Source organism: Patagioenas fasciata, chromosome 1 (genome assembly GCF_037038585.1).
Source record: "Patagioenas fasciata isolate bPatFas1 chromosome 1, bPatFas1.hap1, whole genome shotgun sequence".
NCBI classification, from domain to species: domain Eukaryota; kingdom Metazoa; phylum Chordata; class Aves; order Columbiformes; family Columbidae; genus Patagioenas; species Patagioenas fasciata.
The window spans coordinates 89676783-89695550 of record NC_092520.1 but is presented as its reverse complement, the minus strand read 5'-3'; the positions used below and the strand labels follow the sequence as shown (position 1 = coordinate 89695550).

Genomic DNA, 18768 nt, shown 5'->3' with positions numbered 1-18768 from the left:
GCTGACAAGACCAGTAAACCATGGTGGATTTGAGAGGCAGTACAGTATCACTGGTAGATCTCTGGGGGATGAAGATTCGGACAGCCTCCTGCTGCAGGCAAGCTTGTTCTTGCTGATATGCATATTAATAATGTCCCATAAAGTTAAGAGGCTTTCAGTTCCCAGGAGCAAAAAGTTGACCCACGTTAAGAAGCATATTGCTACAGGTAGATTCTTGGATAGGAACTTACCCAAACCTGGATCAGGTTCTCATCTATAGGCCTGTGCTGATCACAAGTTTATCAAATGTTCTTTGGTTTATATTACCTTAGAATACATTGAGCAGGCAATTTTCTTGGGTTTGATTGGATCTTCCTATAATTTTACAGAAAAAAAAATAATATGTCCCATGGTAATTGCTATGTCCCCTATGTAATAACATATTAAATGTCAGACACCTTAACACCAGAACAATAAAAGCTGAACAGAATTTTTGTTTTAATTCCCAAGGAGAAAGAGATAAGTTAATGTTAAAAACAGGTGGTGTTGGGCAGCACATCTCTGCTAGGCCTTGACTACTGTCAGGGGACTGTAGGCAGACACAGGACTGATTCATTGACACCTTGGATTCAAGGTTTTCTACCCCTAATAATGTGACTGAAAACTGAAAAAGAGGTAATACGAAACAGGACCCTTCTCTAAGACAGTTTTAAGGGCACATGGATAAAATGATTAGCAACTTTGTCAGTATTGCCATTTGTCTCAAGCTATTGCTTCATGTAAGTGTTTATAATACTTAGAGCAATATTTCTTACGTGGCTTAAATACTATATAATCAGAAATCCCCAGCTACCAAGACTGCTACTCAAAGGATCCTAAAGGGTGTCATGGACAAACCCAGAAGATGAAAAACAACTCCAATGACAGCAGATTGCAACTCCCAGAGACTAAAAGAGGACCATGTCTTTGTACATCAGGATTGAATTTGGTCCAAAGTGTACAGAATTTGCGTTGTGCCTTAAAGCTAATTGAGGATTTGTGTTTCTCTCTTTCTTAGTTGGAAAAGGTCAGCTTTGAGATTTCCAGGTCAGGACTGTTTGACAAGGATTTAGTATCACCCACACGTGGGACAAGCTAACAGGTTTTCTTGTTTAAAGGCAATGTTGTAGCTGTAAAAAGAGGGTAAGAGGGCAGAACTGGGAGGAAAAAGAAGATAATTTATTTAAGTGATTTATTCTTACACTCCAAGACTCTCAGATGGGAAGAGGGTTCCTCTTGTATGAAGCATGACTGACCTATCTTTCCATTCTTGCACTGCTGAGTTGTTGCAGTTTTGAAATGTAAATAGGAAAGACCTCATAATCTATCGGGTAATCTGCATGGACTAATTTGTACCTTCCTGGGGAGCCTAGATCCTTGCTTGATGAAACAGGGCACTGTGGAAGCTTAGACAACTTTTCCTGTCATTTGGGAAATCAAAGACAGCACAAGAGACAAGCACTTGGCTGAACCATTTAATTACCACTAACCCTTCTAAGCATTCCTGTTTTTCCTAGGCTATATGGCTGGACTGTTGGGAGTGATGCTGTAGCATTGGAGAACATTACACTAGCCTCCTGTGTATCATATGCCTTTTGATTGACAAACTGACACTTTTTTAATGAGAGTTTCTAAGGTTGTTATCCAAACTACATTCCTTATCCCAGATCTCATCTTTAGCACCTCTCCAAGATGTATCTGGGAGTTCAGGCCTCGACACATATGCAAATCCAGGGCTTGACCAGTGAAGTCAATACAAATATTATTGGTGCTGAACAGATATTCACTAGGCTCAAATGAAAAACAAAAGTCATTCAAGAAAACGTGGGATACAGATTACGGCTTATCTTTTTATCAAAATATGCCTTCTTCATCTCTGTCCCTTCCTTTAATTTTTTTTCTTACCATCTTTATATATAGTTTAAAGTAACTGACAAAATGTTTAAATTTTAAATTGTTGAATAGTCCTGGACCAATGCCCAAAAATGTCATGTGACCTTCCAGATATATAACTTTTAATTTTGGAACTTACTGATTCCAGTCAAGGATTTTTGGTGTTGATAAAATACTGAAATGTAGAAAAAGAAATGCCAGGAGGTTGAGAAATGAACTTTTGTTCACGGGTATCACCATTTCCGGAAAAATGAAAAAGAAAAAAGAACACCTGCAAAACTTTGGTGTATTAAATATTTCATAAGCATAACCTCAGGGTTATGTTAATGTAATAATTTACATGGGAATATTAAGTTTTGAAATGTTTGTGGCATTAGTTAACCCTTTCTTTACAGAATTGTTAGACTCCCATAGCAGCCTCTGGAAGCTACGGAGGTAGACGCTGGTCTGCCCTTCTCTGCGCAGCCAACCACCACGGTCTTGATCCTGCCAAGTATGACAGATGTGCACATCACTCCATTGCAGACAGAGTGGTCGGGCTGAGATGCTGTTTGCAGGCTATGATGAGATGGGAGAGCTGCATCCCCTTTGGAGTCCTGCAGCCAGAGATTACCTGTTCCTGGCACCCATCTTGGGACATGGAGAGGATATGCACAACAACAAGCACTTGTTTCCCATGTGTCCATGTTTGACCTGGTGCAAGAGACTGGCACCTGGTGATGCTGGGTCCCACATCTCTGCAGGGGGGAAGCCAGCAGAGCTGGACTCCTCTGGGGTCCCGCTCCCCTCACTTTCCCAGAGCCCAGGCTGCCTTCCAGCCCTTGATCTTGGCAGAGAGGGAGCTGTTTGCCAATCTCTTCTCACTCTCTGGGCAGCGTTAAGGTGGAAAGGGCAGATGAAAAAGTTAATGCAGACATGTGCCCTCTGTGGTGTCCCTGGCAGAGCACGAAGAGAGGGGCAAGGAAGATGAGGGGACAGGGTGAGTGGATGTGTGTGTCAGTCAGCAAGGAGATGATCTAAGTATCTGAAGTCATTCAGAAGGTCAAAGCGAGCATAAACTCTTCCCTGCCCGCCCTCGTCCTCGGGGGCTCGGGGGAAATCACAGTCTGCCCAAACTAGATGACAGCTTGCCGAGACTTAATGATAGGCTGGGTGCAGACGAGCCGCGGCCGCCCAGACAAAGGGAGGAAGTTTGGTGCTGCCGCTGACCCCAGAAAGGTGCAGGGGCAAGTGACGAGCCACGTCCCCTCGGCCAGGACAGCAGGGGCCGCGGCGGGGGTGCGTCCCACCCTCCCACACCCCCTGGGCGCTCAGCATCACCGGCACTCTCGGAAAAGCCGCGGCCGCTCCCCTTTTCCTCCGAAAGCCAAGCGCAAACCTGCCTCCTCCGCTGAACACCGCAAAATGAAGGGCAGCGCCGGGCAGGAGAGAGGGGGAAGCGGGCAGGATGCGAGGTAAGCGCAGCTTCACCGTCCCCGGCGAGCGGTGACACCTCAACCACCGGGTTACTCTGTGGCTTTAAGCGGTTTAAGGGAAATCTTGGGTTTTTCATACACAAACATTTTTACTCCCGGTCTCTCTCCCCTCCCCGGCTTCCTCCCTCTTTTCCCCTCTCCTGCCTCCCTCTCTCCCGCTCTCTCTCCCTCCTTTTCTCCTCCCCTCGCCGCCCCCTCTCCTTTTTCCCCCTCCCCTCAAGTTTCTCCCTCTGTCTGATTAAATGAGAAGGAAGTGTGGGAGTGGTGGTTTTGAAGCTCTCCCTTTAAGAGGCAGCCTGCAGTGACGAATTGTTGAAATTGCCATTGCAGGATGGCATTCCGCTATAAATTCATTGTTCCACCTCCTCTCATCTTCACATTTCTCTCTCTTCTCCTCTTGTTCACATCGACAGACTGGGGATAACAACAACAACAACAGAAAAGATACAGGGAGGGGGCTTTTACAAAAATCTGGGACGCTTGCCGCTTCTTGAGCTTTTTTTTTTCCTTTTTCTTTTTTTCTTTTTTTTTTTCTTTTTAACCATCTCACCGGAGACGATCGAGGCTGGTTTTGGTGCCTGAATTTCTTCTCTCCCCTTCTCCTCCTTCTCTTCAAAACAAAAGGGGGCAAAAGAAGGAAAGGGAGCCCACCGGTGCCCGAGAAAATGCCGCGTCTCAGCAGACCTGCACCCTGCCGCTGCTGCTGATGATGATCCGGTGACTGCAACAGAGAACTGGAAGAGAAGTGGGAAGTGCTCAAACTTTTCTACTTGCCGGGTCCGAGCCTCCTCTCCTCCTTTTGCTCTCTCCCCCTCCACCCCCTTGCCTCCCGAGCAGCAGTGATTTGGGATTTTTTGCCTCTCTCTCTCCTTCCATGTGCTCCCGGCTCTTCCTTGCAGAGAAACACAAAGTTCACACCCGAGCGGCTTTTGTTGACATTTTTTTCTCTCCCACTCACACTTGAGTTTGGGAGGGAGAACTTTCTTTTTCTTTTTTTTTTTTCTTCTTTTCCCACCTCCTTCCCCCTTTTCCTTCCTACATAGCCGCACTCCGCCGACCGGCTCTTTCCACCCCCCCACCCCCCGGCTCCCCAACTCTTATTATCACTACTATTAATTATCACCACCACTGTGGCCGCTCTTGACGGCGAGGCGAGCATGCTCCTCAAGCTGCTCTCCCTGCTGCTGGTCGCCAAGCTGCACCTCACGCTGGCCCAGCCGCCGGCACCTGCCGACGACGGAGCGCCGCCGCCCCCCGCTGCAGCCGCCCCGCCGCCCCGGCCCCGGCCCGGCCCTCCCCCCGGGCCGCCCCGGGGGGCCAGCGGCGTCGTGCGGCGCCTCGACCCGACCTACGCGGGGGGCGGCAAGGCGGGCTACGTTCTGTACGCCGGGGGCCAGCGCTTCCTCCTCGACCTGGAGCGGGACGAGGCGGTGGGGGCGCGGGCGCCGCGGGCCGGCGGGCCGCCGCGCTGCTACTACCGCGGCACGGTGGACGGCAGCCCGCGCTCCCTGGCCGTCTTCAACCTCTGCGGCGGCCTCGACGGCTTCTTCGCCGTGGGTCGCTCCCGCTACACCGTCAGGCCGGCACGGCGCGGCGGGGAGGCAGCCGGCCCGCGGATCTACGGGGAGGGCCCGACCCGCGTCCCGCACCTCTTCCGCAGGGAGCGCTTCAGCTTCGAGACGCTGCCGGCCCGCACCAGCTGCGAGACCCGCGACCCAGCGGCGGCGGCGGCGGCAGGGGATCGCCGGCGGAGGCGGCGGCGTCGCTCCGTCTCCCGGGCCCGGCAGGTGGAGCTGCTGCTGGTGGCCGACGCCTCCATGGTGCGCAAGTACGGGAAGGGGCTGCAGCACTACCTGCTCACCTTGTCCTCCATCGCCTCCCGGCTCTACGCCCACGCCAGCCTGGAGAACCACGTCCGGCTGGCCGTGGTGAAGGTGGTGGCCCTGGGCGAGAAGGAGAAAGGCCTGGAAGTCAACAGGAACGCTGCCACCACTCTCAAGAACTTCTGCAAGTGGCAGCACCAGCACAACCGCCTCGATGATGACCACGATGAGCACTATGATGCCGCCATCCTCTTCACCCGTGAGGTAGGCATCATCCTGACCAATGACAACTTGGTGTCCCTCGAACAATGTGTCATGGGGTGACTGGGCTGCGATGAGGCCACCTCTCCACCCAGGCTTTGCCCCAGGGTCGCCTCCCCACTCATGCCTTCAGCCTTTCTGTCAGGTTGCGCTGCATCTCAGGGACCAGCACCCACGCACACAGCTGCCGGGAATGGAAGAGGGGTTGAAAACCCAACAGATCGTGTCTGCATTTGTGCGTGCCCACTCCCGTGCAAGGTCATCCCCACTGTGGGCACAGTGTCAGTGCTGTGCTGGGACTCATGCCAGCATGGAGGGATGATAGTTTGCCTTCACGGGGGACTTGGCTGAGGTCACCTAACTTATCTCTGCTTGGGAGACGATGTTGTTCCATCTTTCCCAGTGAGATGCTTCACACACAGCCTCTCTCTCTCTCCAGGAAGGTGGTCCAGGCAAAGGGCTGATAGCACTCCCTGACCTACATTAGCATCCAAACAAACCTGCTAGGGAAAATGGTGGAGAACACCTTAAAACTATGCGCAGCTTCCTTGTTGAGTGCATTGGGATGCTATTTCCAGCAAGAACAGCTCCGCCACACTGGAAGCTGGCAGTGCTTGTGGTTCAAGGGTAGGACGTAAATGCAAACCACAGGTAAACAGAGCTGAAGTTGAGTGAGTTGGGCTGGTGGTAAGGGGATGCAGTCTTTTTCTCGTTCCCCAAGTGAAGAATGGGTCAACTGTGGGTCGGATCCAGCCGGTCTTACTCATGCAGAGCTGTGCCTTGCTCCTTGCTTGGTTGTTAATTAATTGCATTGCCAGAGGTCGTTAAGGGACATTGCTCTAGTAGACATGTGGCCGAGTTTATGCAATGAAGTTCTTCTGTAAGAATATCCCTTCAGTGGTTTGGGTTTGGTGTTTTCTTTTTTTCCCTTCCCCAAGTACGAAAAAAATAACTGCCTGACTTTCCGTTCGTTTGAGTTCTCCTGCTTTTCTGCATTGTAGGAGCCTGCCAAAAAGGATGCTTTGGATGGTTTGTGGAAGGAGTTGCTCCAGATTGGGGAAAAAAGCGTCTGGCTTGCTTTTATAGCTGTAAATAGTTGAAACATTAGGTTCTGTGTCAGTCAGGCATCACTTGTACAGCAGGAGCCTTTTTTTTAACATTTTAAAGCACATCAGTCCAATTTGCAAGCTTTCATTTTTTTATCCTTATAATCTGAATGAAAGCAGGCTACCTAGGCTGGTCTTGCTTTTTTCTATAAACATCCTTTCTAATGGCTTATTAATTAAACCTGGCCCAGAATTCTTCGCTTTTCACTGAAGAGTGGTTTTCTCTGCCAGTATTCCCATTTATTTCCCTGGGATTTATTACAGTTTGGAAACTCTTAGGGTGGCAGACGGTGAATCTTAACATCAATTATTAAGTTAATTTGGATTGAGATAGGATGTGCATTTAAAGTGCACTTGCTTTACAGATGCTTATCTGTAATTCCTTGCATGGATGCCCTCCTGCCAGAACAAGAGTGTGCTGCTAATCAGTAATCCATTTTCAAAGACTCCTGAGCAATGTATCTTCCATGCATAGTTAGTTCTTTTGGATGTATTTAGAACCTAAACTAAACAAGATGTCACCATTCTTGTGGTCTCTTTCCACTCTTAAGGTGCAAGTATGGCTTGAACTGTTACTTAAGGATGTAAACGCTTTGCAAGAAAAAAGCACAGGCTTCCGTTTTCTTGGTTTACATTTTAACACGTTTAAGTATGGGATTAGCTCCTCAGTGGAATTCAGTATAACTTAATCTGCTTTAATGATTTGCTATGTGCACATGCACATTGTTTGGCATTGCATTTCAGTATTTGACTCAATAAGAACAAGACTGTAGAGTCTTGCTACATGTGTTCATGATGTTCTTTGCAGGGTGTGTGTGTGAGCCCACACGATTTTTATATGCTTACGCTTGAAATGTCAACATGAATCTGTTTGCTCCTCTTGGAATGTAAACACGAGAAGGGTTAAAGGATGAAAAAGCAGTAGAGATGTTTCCCGTAGAAAACAGCCCTGCTTTGAACTAAAGAGAGATTTTTTCCAGTTTAGCTTTTCAGTGAGAGTGGCAGCAATTGGCAGGAGGATCCAACTTTTACAACTATGTTTTGAATGTATGAAGTACGTTGCTTAGCTACTAGACGCCAAGCCATGGCTGCATGTTTTGATGGGCTCTGAATACCATCATGCTAATTTTTGAACATCCAGATGTCTTCTTAATGGCTTGTATTTTAAGCATGGGGTAAATGAGTGAGGTACATTTTCTGTCTTTGTTTACTAACTGAGGCCACCTTGAACTTCGTGTCTCTGTGTCAACAGAACAATATTTGCAAATCGTTTGTCAGCTGAACGCATGTCCTCAGCTGTATGTAACTGTTTATGTGTAGCTAGAATCTAAACTATGCATGCCTGTTGCCATACAAGTCTCTAAGAGAATAATTATTTTCATTCTGGAGTGTCATTTGCTTGGATGATATTTTTGACACCAATAGAGGATCTCTGAAGAGATAGTAGCTTTATTCGAGTTCATTATAAAAGAATAATCATGTCAGAATCCAGCACCATTGCTTCCCCCTCTTCTGTTGTCGTTACTTGTTTAAAGATAAATTAATAACCGTTCATAGACTAAGAGTGTGCTGGCAGCTCTCCCTTATAATAAAATCAGTACTGGCGGTTCAAGTTATTATCATTGTCATTAATACTAGGAAGTACTTCCCACACAAAAAAGACTTTTAGGAGATTTACTGGTTCTGGATTAAAACATTCACTCATTTTTGGTCATAATCTGTATTTATTTTGATAAGGGCTTTAAAGCAATCATGCTGCAGATAGTAAATAGTAAATAAATACGAACATCAGTTCAGGTCACAGACAGCTGGTGCTAAAACTATTTTAAGGCTCTATGTTGCTATCAGTGGTGGCAAGAACCATGTAACTATCCATTAGCTTCAGTGAATCCATTTACCCTGTAACTACAAGGAAAGCTACGATGATGTGTCTGATCATTATTTTCACCTGAGTAAGGATTGTAAAAACTCTCAATGGACCCAGAAATTATCTAGCACAAAATACCGCAGAAACATAGTTGGGTTCCTTAATGATTATCTGCATTCCCAAAATCTAATGAGTATATTTCCCCAGTGATCTTAGTGTGTTGCTTTGACCCATGATGGTCAGTTTCAAGCCTGACAGAGGTCTGATTTGTCAATACCAAAAGCTGATAATTTGCTAATCAGTCCTGTGAGAGCTCTCATTAAGGTAGTTTGCCCTTTACAACCTTAGAGAGTATGTGAGTCCCCTGCTGTTCAGCTACTTTGTGGTTGAGTCCTTGACAGCACTTTTGAATTTTTGGGCCATATGCATCCTCCATGGAATATGGTGATGCAAGGATTTGATAATCTGGTGGCCAGGTGAGTCCTCTGCCCCGTTCAGTGGTAGAGGAGCGACTGTGTGGTGGGAAGGAAGGAGAGCTTGTAAAGCCCTCTCCCCCTGGAGATTAGCTGGCTTTGTTCTTGATGTCAGTGAAGTCAACAAGTTTAGAATTTAGTTTTCTCAGGCTTTTTCATTGTGAGCAGCTCTCAGAAGCTGGAAGCAGGTTATCTTCAGTCTTCAGGTTTTTATGGGTGCATGAAAATAGTTGTCTGATCATCTGACTCAGTAGAAAAACGTATTAGGCAAGCCTTGCAAACTGCGCTTGAACTCAGACTGTTCTTTTCTAAGGTCTAGCCTGCTCTGCAATTATCCTCTAGTATTCATCCAGTCTGTTTCATTAGTGACCCTTAGTTAAATTTCAAGTGAACTATTGAATGCATTTGGACAAAATCCAGTTCTCTTCCTTTCCTTTCCCCCAATTCTGAATCATGTGAAAATTAAAATAGATATTTCTCACAGTAGATACAGGCAACAAGAGCAAGAAAAAATACTTCCCTAAGTGCTTGTTAGCATCATCTGTGATAGCACCATCGTGCCTGGCTCTAACAAAAAGTTCATAGTAGAGCCAAAGGCCACTCTCCTGCCTTTGTCTACATAGTAATTATATGGGCCTTGTGTGTGTGATAAAGTTTAATTGTCAATTTGACAATTCATTTGAAATTTAACAGCAAGCTTTGGATTATCTCAGTTCTATAGATGATAATTTCATTGCATGGAGCACATGCTTTCTTTGGCTCTTGTTCTTTCTCTTTTTTTCTTTTCTATATTATCATCTTCCCACAATTTTTATCCCATATTAGTAAAACAGGTCACCATACCAATGGTCAATAGAATATATTTCACTAATGTTTATTATTATTACTTTGAACAAATTATAATGTGATGTGTCTGCCAGTTTCATAATGTTTTCACCAATTTTGTTGCAGATCTAATACATTTAGATAATGTCCGTGGGGAAAATAAAGTGGGACATAATTTGTGTGGGAGAAGTAGCATGATTCACACTAGTCTACAGAGATGGTGTGGAGTTACCTCACAGAGGAACTATGGATTAGGCAAGTTAAATCACATATTTTGTCTTGCTCAGCAGTCACCAGTTTCATAACTGAAACTTTGTTTGCCCTTCCCCTCAACATGCAGAGTCCAAAGCTTTATGCGTATTTTGTCAATATTTTAAAATAATCTGTGGCTTACATAATGCTGCTGCATTTTTTCTTTATATACTTTAGGGAAAAAATTATTAATCTGTACATCCAGAAGGTAAAAGCTTAATCCACTTTAGACTCTACTTCTAACACTTTGTTGAAGAGCATCCTGAGATGATGCGTGCTTAGGGGTCCCACACCATGCAAGGGCAGAGTAAGAACATGCCTAAATATACACTTTGGGGAGTAGGTGGTTTCTGAAACCAGAAAATGTAGCATGCATGTGCCCAACAGAACATCACCCATACGTTGTTTTTTCTTCATTTTCACCTTATCTAGAATTCAGAAAGACAACTCTGCGCATTTGAGATTCAAATGCCCAAAACTCAGTCCTGAATTTAGCATATTAACCTCAAAGGAAGATGACCTCAGGTTTTAAGGAAAATATATTCTTTTTATTTTGGTCAGGATGAGAGATATCACCACTCCTCTTTTCCTCAAAAGGTAACTGAACATCAGTTTTTCCTCTCAAAATATGGCCATGGGAGGTCGAAGCAGTATCCCTGTAAGTCTGATGGGAGTCCTTCCTTGCTTCACACTGATGACCAGGCCCTGTCCCCGCTGCCCTAAGGTGGACATCCCTATGAGCGAGACCCACCAGTGACTCAGGAAGAGGACTTTTCAGAGCAGGTTTCCTCCAGAGCAATGCTCCACCATTTTGGCTTGTAAAGTCTCTCTTTTTAAGTGTCAGCTGAGGGGTAAAATAGATGATTCCCAATTACTTTGTTCAGCAGTTAGCCCTTCTTTTCAGTTTTCTCAGGTCCTGTGCTCCTTTTGACTTCCAGACATAATGTGCTCCTTAGGTGATATCTGTAATACTTTGGGTGAAACCTTACTTTCCTCCACATGTGCCATCCTGCGTTTTTGTGACATTAATAAACTTTCACCCACTTTGCAGAGCGGGGCAGGGGAGGGTGGATGTGTGGGTCCCAAATACCATCCCAAATACCTCCCTTTACAGGTCTGAGGTGGGAACGCTGCTGCAGGAAGTCGGAAAGTTGTATTTAATTCCTTCCTCTGCTTGAGGGATTTTAGGTTTGTATCGCCCACCTCCCAGGAGAGGTCCTTAACCGGTAGGTTGTAAGCTGTTCCAGGTGTTAAGGAAACTTTCCACCCCTCTGACCAAAGCTATGTCACTGTTTAGCAAGTAATTCAAGATTCATATGGTGAGAAGGAGAGAAATCGTGACCTGAGGCAGCTGACTGGATCACACCGCTTAGAGCAAAGCGGCTCGTGTTCCCAGAGCACGGAGAGAAGACTGTTTCTGTAATTTACCAAAGGACTGTTCAGTGTAAAATCCAGAAGCAGGCTGAGGAATAGGGACTGAAAATGAGGTCCCTTCAACCAAGCGCTGTAAGCACGAACTGCAGCCTGGCTGGGGAAACCTCTGGCACATGGGCTGCAACAAGAGGAGCCACAGCTCCCTGCATGTAGGGACACGTGCAGACCTCTGCTGTAGACCATAGTCTGACGTAGACCATAGACTGTAGGGCACTCTCCTGTGAAGTGTGCTTCAAAGTCTCCTCATTCCTCAAAGGAATGTGGAGTTGAATCACCTTCTTATTGAGCAAAGGGTTTAACTGATGAGCTATTGTAGAGAAAGCAGAAAAGCAAGCAAACAAACATGGAGAGATGTAAAAGCTGTTAGCTGTTCTTTAAAAGTTACATGCAGCTGGATCTGAGAGAAAGCCTAATCCTGTTGGTTTCTTGTACATCTGATCTCAGAAGTTCTGTAGGCTTGGCTTCCCTCAGGGGCAAAGACTGAGAAACATTAAGCATCTCAACCCCAATCAAGCTTTAGTATAAGCTAAGTGCTAAGCTGCTCAGGACTGTAAAACTGTGGCACTTCATGGCCCGTAAGGTCACAAACTGCAAAGCCCTGTGAAGGCTGGATAACTCAAAGACCAGAGGACGTGGGAGCCAATTTTGTTCTTCTGCCCTTACATTCCACCGAACCGTCCACATTGGTGCTTAAATCCTGTTTTGGATCTGGTCCACAGAGTCTGGCCTAATAGCATGTTTCACTAAATAGTTTATTCTTGGTTTTAAGCCTACTTCACAAATCAAAGAATTTCAGGTAAAATAAATTAACTGTTCCAGCAGGGAGCCATGACAGTTATCTCCATTCACAACAATGCCATGTATACATGGCAAACAGCCAGCTGCTCTTGATGTACTTACAAATGCCAAGAAAACTTGGCCTTTAATAAGCTGTCTAATTAACTACTAGTCTTATGATGTACAGCTCAGTTTTCCTAAGTCATTCCTTTGTGAAAGCTTAACATCTATTGCCTTCTGTATAGCAAATGCATTTCCTAGTCATTCTTCTGTTTTGAAACTACTGTAATGCAGATCAAGGGCCATTCCTTCTTTAGAAATATCAAGAAACACTTACTCTTCAAAGCTTCTTCCACTATTTGGAGACAATCAAATGAGTAGACAGATATGAGTCGGCAATTAACTTTTTAAAGAGAAGCCACACACCAGAATGAAATAATCATTGGAAACTCATTTGAAGTATCATGTGAGTCCCTGCTTTCTTAGTGCTTTAGCTGCAGTATGAAAAGTCGAGGAGACCCACGTAGATTTTTTTTTGCATTGCATCAGGGATTGTTTTTAACATAAAAAATTATTTTCAAGGGAAATAAAAACTTTTCATGTATTTCCAGAAACTTCACTTCATAAAAGTCTGAGACTGCTTTCCAACACTACCCGGGAAAACTAAAAATATAGCTATTGATGCTGGTAACAAGTAATCCATGGCCAGTAGAGCTACAAGGTGTTTAAGTGAAAAGAAATTTTGCTATGAAGATTTAAATCAGCTGAAGTATAAACAGGTGTGGTTTTCAATAATGTCACTCAAAAGCATGCTGTTGGGAAGGACCATGTAGCTAGAGAATGGTGAGTTGATCCAATAGCAAACTTTTCAGAGTATTTATCTCAGAGATGCCACTTGATAGGCTTAAATTATGTACATAGTATATACTATGTGATGCTATGAATAGAAATACAGTTCAAATAAAGCAGAGGCAAGAGAAACAAAGAATAAATGAGATATAAGTTGAGAACACAAAGGAGCTGAGTCTTCACTAATCTGCCGAAGTGATTATTGACAATGTCAGCATTAGCTGACAAAACGCATCCTCACGTAGTCGCTGAGGACTGCAGTCTGCAAGGGAAACCAGAAGGCGCAGCTCATGCTCCCCTTTCAAAGTGTAACCAGCGCACACCCTGCTCTACCAGCAGACGGGCAACCCATAGACATCCCTCCAATAACAGCTTCACACACAGAAGCTGATGCTGGGAAATATTTCCTGTCCTTGTTCCCAAGGTCCTCGACAAGCCTCCTCTGGTGCTGCCCAGCTGGGATGCGGTGGGCGGCCGCAGGGCTCCCCACGCCGCCTGGCTCAGCGCGGATGTGGTCACGGAGCTGGCTGAAGGGAGCGGGGCTCTCCTCCGTCCCTGCCCACCGCTTTCTGACACAGCGCAGTCACTCTCCCCTGTTCTTTATGGGGACCGTTGCGACCATACCATCTGAGGACAGCCATTTTTCAGCAGTCTATGGGGTGCTGGAGAAGCTAGGTAATTTTTGCAGATAAGTGATTCTCAGAATCATTTCTGCTGTGGGATTTCCTAAGAGTGAAATGAAGCCGGTGAAGGGTCTGGAGCACAAGTCTGATGAGGAGTGGCTGAGGGAACAGGGGCTGTTGAGCCTGGAGAAAAGGAGGCTGAGGGGAGACCTTATCGCTGTCTACAACTACCTGAAAGGAGGTTGTAGCATGGAGGGTGTTGGTCTCTTCTCCCGAGTAGCAAGTGATAGGATGAGAGGAAATGGCTTCAAGATGCACCAAGGGAGGTTTAGATTGAATATTAGGAAATTTTTCTTCCCGGAAAGTGTTGTCAGGCGTTGGAACAGGCTGCCCAGGGAAGTGATTGAGGTTCCTAGGGACATGGTTTAGAGGTGGACTTGGCAGTGCTAGGTTAGTGGTTGGACTCCATGATCTTAAGTTCTTTTCCAACCAAGATGATTATAAGATTCTATGGTTCTGTGATTCTATGATTAACTAATACAGCCCTTCAATAAATTCAGTTTATCTGACCTGAAGTTAAGGTGTTTCATAAAGAAAGTGCAAAGCCTGCTGTGTTTTGTCTATATAACTGTTCCACAGATGAACACTGCCTTGAAAGTTATTAGTGGGACGCTGAGATTTGTGGATATGTGTCATACTCTGGGAAATGATGGAAATGGAGGAGCAGTGGTTTGATGAAGTGATGAGTTCTGAGGAAAAGCCGGGCATGCAGTGTGGTAAAACGTCAGTGACACATAACATGAAAAGTAACCAAACATTACTATGTCCGTTAGTGCTTATGTATGTACGTAGCTTTTTTTTTTTTGATGTCTAATGAGGGTGGCATTATGCAATTTTGTGCATAGCTTTGGAAATTTTGAGGGTGAGATTACTAACCAGCCAAGAGTCAGCAGGGCTGCTTATGGTTAATGTCCCTGTTGTAATTTTCCATACTCCACACATCTCATCAGAAGCAACTCTAAGGAATTTTATGAGATTGCCTGCTTAGAAAAATTGTATTATTTTAATTATGCTTGTGTCATCATATCTGGAGAATCATTATGAGGTCTGGTTTCATCTGCGGGTATAGCTCCATAGCCATATCACTGGCATAGCTGCTTCTTACATGTAAATGGAAATAAATCATGCACTGGCGTAAGGCATCTGTGTGCTGATATAATTGTACCCATACTGGGAGCAGTACTGATGTAAGCATCTACGTAATAATGACAGCCAAATACAAGAAAAGACCAAATGACAGAGAATCTGCATGCAAAGACAGGGCCTGAATTAATGTGTTACATAGTACTCTTGGCACTAGCAACCTGAAAGTACCTCCAGTAAGCTGCCTTCTGTCTTATTTGTGTGCTTTTTGGTACTTGTGTAAGAACATCAGTTCAACTGCTTCTGTGGATTCAGTTCAAATTGCACTGGTATAAAGGTACCTTACTTCCTATACATCTTACACTCATTTACTTAGACCAATTATATCACCACGAAAAGGCATTTTTATTGGTGCCATACACATGCATTTTTTCTGAGTTTTGTTACTCATGTTGCTATAGGTAAACCACTTACAGTTACATTTACATAGATTTTACTCTATGTAAAATGTACCAAGACTGAAAGAGCAAGATTCAGAAGTGATACATAAAGCGCTAAGTTTACATATTGCATCTTCCTTGTTGAATATGTCCCAGCTGATGGATGCTACAGTAACGTGACCTCACTTAGGGCCTCTTCTAACATTGGTCCATAAATGCTGAAAATTATATTATTTGTCTAAATAAAATGGAAAAAAAATAGATTTCTTTTAAAATACTTGAAAATGGGCAACCTTATAGTGTACCTTCCCAAAACCCATGCAGAACCAGAAGTAAAGTCTGGGGAGCTAATTGGATAGCCAGTGGGGTTAGAGAGGAAATTCTCTGCGTTGTATCTGCATTGCTAAAGAATGAAAGTTTTTCTTAAACCATGGATTATACCTGTGAAAATTTGAGAATCAAAGTACTTTTGAACTTCATTCCTTCTCTTCATGTGAGACTGTTTTGTTCACTGGTACTGTAGCACTTAAATCTTGACATTAAGTAGCACCAAGAGTGCACTTGCCAAAAAGAGTTCTCAGACACCTGGAAGCCAGAGGACTGATCCCAAAATCCTTCCTCCATTTTAGCTTGTAATTTTAGCTTGAAGATTGTTTTCTTTCATCTTGAGGAAAAAAAAAAATGTAAAGAGATGCTCTGTCACAGTATCTGTGAACTCAGTGTGGTTTTCTTTGACTTCTGTGGCATTTGATTCCTGTGCATTTTCGAGTTTGCCTAAGTTTGAAACTGTCATAGTCAGTGAACATTGTTGACCCGGAGCCTCATGCAGGATATCTGTTATTCAGATGGATTAATTATGAAAGGTTTCATGAAAGAAAGTCATTATAAAAAGAGATCTCAAGGGAAGAATAGAGTCTTAAAAATGAAGGGGGAAAAAAAAGGTACTCTTTGATCATTTGGTTAATAACATTTGATAATACTGTCGTGCTTTGAAAATGATATTTTCATTCAACCACAATGGAATGTCTAGGAGTGTTCCAAATGAAATGGTACCTACTTTTCCTTCTCAACCATAAAAACATAAATTTGTACATTCAGAGTATTATTCTTTGCAGTGCTTCTCCTGAAGCAGGGTTATTTCTGACCAGAGCTACCTTCATCATTATAATCACATTATCATTGTTGTTGTGATCCTGGAATGGAAAGAAAAACCTAATGCTACCTGCTTGGGTTTTGGTAACACCCCATATCTACAAGTAGGAAGCATGTGACTGAGTTGTTGCACTAGTAAGACTAGGGATTTTACGCTCGATCATATCACTGACTCTTTAAGCAACTTGTGAGAACTGCTTAAATACTTGGTGTATTGGGAAATACATCATTAAACATGGTACTACTTGACAGGTTTAATATATAACAATATCATTTCTTTTAGTGCAAGTATAAGACTTGCCTTTTGAAAAGAAAGGTGGACTCTGGTTCAGGGACCGATGGGGAATCTGAAGCTTTCTCTCTGTGCCTTGGTTCAGTTTCTGAAAGTAAAGAGAGTATTTCTTGTATTTTGATGTTGTTTGAATAAACACTTCTACAGCATGTATTTTGAGCACCTAACTCAGTGCAAGTTTGAGCCCCTGTACGTATTACAGAAATACAAATTTAAATAACAGTGATTAATTACAGAATATATACAAATCCTGTTAAAGCCAATGAAAATATTCCCACTAACTCTACTGCATTGACATCTTTAGATGGAAGCTTATATTGATTTTGTTATCCAGGCTCTGCTATTTGCAAAGGGTTTGTGACTTTAACCTGTTGTTACCTTATGGGCGTAAAAATTTATTTTAATGATTTTTTTTTCTTTTTCCTTCCTGGGCAGGATTTATGTGGGCATCATTCATGTGATACTCTGGGAATGGCAGACGTTGGGACCATATGTTCTCCTGAGCGCAGCTGTGCAGTGATTGAAGATGATGGCCTCCATGCAGCTTTTACAGTGGCTCACGAAATTGGTATGCAGTACCTTTTCTGTTCACTTGCCAAATCAAACACTTGTAACAGCTGCATTAGTAACCAAAATACTTGGCAATTAATTCCAGATTTCCCCTGGTCCGGCTACTCACTTGGGGATTAAGGCTGTATACATATGCACTTCAGGGTTAACTAATAAGGGATCAGAAGGCAAGTGAAGGCACACAGTAGGTGTTTCCTTTCTAACAGTGTCGTTTCTAAGCAGCAGTTGAAGTGAAAATTCAAAGGCTGCTGCTACTGTCCAAGGATGTTAAGATGTGTCCCTCCTGAGAAAGCGTTCAGCCCATCTACTGTAATTCGCATGCATTTAGTGCATAAAGAGTGGAAAACAACTCACCTTTGTTTAACTACTTGCATGCTCTGCTCTTATGAAGCTTTTTCTTGGGACGATGAAAAGGGGTTTGTGGAAAAAAACAGGATTCTAATATTTTTCTGAGTGTACAGAAATTCCACCCTTACGGTAATATATGGTAGTAATGTGAATCCTGAAATAAGTGAAGTAGAATTTAGATTATAAAGGTTTGGTGAAAAATCTGTTTAAGTTTGTTTCAGTGTCCACCTCAGTGGACAGCAATTTAATGTAGGAGCCTTAGGTACAGCCTTCAGAAGGGTTTAAGATAGAATTACTGACAGAAGAAAGTTCATATCCTGGGACATTATGTCTGTCATGATGTATTCCTTGAGAGACACTGCTGCCATCCTGATTATTTTTAATTTACTAATATTTCGTGAGCTGTGTTCACTAGAAATACATTTGGTCTGGGGGCTATCCGTTTTGGTGGGTGAACAGCAATTTAGAAGTGGAGAACATTTTTTTTTTAGCATTCTTGGAAGGAAATAACAAGGAAGAGGAGAACTTACAGAGAGAGCCAGTTTCTGAATTGCCTTGTACCTCATGCCAAACCAAAGTAAAGTTTGCTTTGGGAGTATCGTTGTAGTAGTTCAGCTTTCAAGTAGCTAGCAGGTAGAGCCCAACAGTTGTGTGCCTTATATATACCTGGCTCGGCAACCAGAGGTCACCAAGAATGAAAAAGCAGCTGGCAGGTCAGTGACCTGACCCTTCAACAATTAGTGAACTTAACCCTACTGCTCTTGTGGTGCCACAAAGAAAGGAAATCCGAAGTGGCTGGAGAGGGATTGTGTGTTCCAGGAAAGCATAAAGTGTTGTGACAAAATGAGTCCCCAGATGAGAAATATTACTTTAATAAACAAGAGTATCACAGAATTACAGAATGGTTGGAGTTGGAAGGGACATCTGGAGATCCCATAGTCCAAGATCCCTTTATAAATATCCCCTTTATATATATATATACATATATATATATATAAAAGAAAAAGTCCTCTGAAATCACTAATTCAGAGCATTTGGAGATAAGTACAGCAATATACCAAATGCAGCTTCACATCAGATGGGTTTAGTAGCATCAAATCCAGATGCTGTGAAGCTGATGACCTGTCAGGAACCTGTTCTAGAATTG

General features: G+C 43.8%; 1 protein-coding gene and 1 long non-coding RNA gene across 3 annotated transcripts in view; one reads left to right on the top strand and one right to left on the bottom strand.

The window, feature by feature from the left end:
• Positions 1–1176: 1176 nt before the first annotated feature.
• On the bottom strand, positions 1177–4630 carry LOC136116368 (uncharacterized). The gene is made up of 3 exons (XR_011739726.1): positions 4510–4630; positions 3835–4120; positions 1177–3427 (listed from the first exon to the last, which is right to left on the bottom strand). It is a non-coding gene; the product is annotated as an uncharacterized lncRNA (long non-coding RNA).
• ADAMTS5 (ADAM metallopeptidase with thrombospondin type 1 motif 5) overlaps positions 3016–18768 on the top strand; it is a 48573-nt gene continuing 32820 nt past the window's right edge. Inside the window, exons 1-3 of one of the 2 annotated variants that reach the window (XM_071810226.1) lie at positions 3016–3365; positions 5047–5473; positions 17139–17271. In XM_071810226.1, the coding sequence (XP_071666327.1) occupies positions 3031–3365; positions 5047–5473; positions 17139–17271 (895 nt within the window). In that variant the 5' untranslated portion in view covers positions 3016–3030. Of the gene's footprint in view, positions 3366–4355; positions 5474–17138; positions 17272–18768 lie in introns of those variants that run through there. The other variant, XM_065862649.2, reaches the window with a different exon arrangement.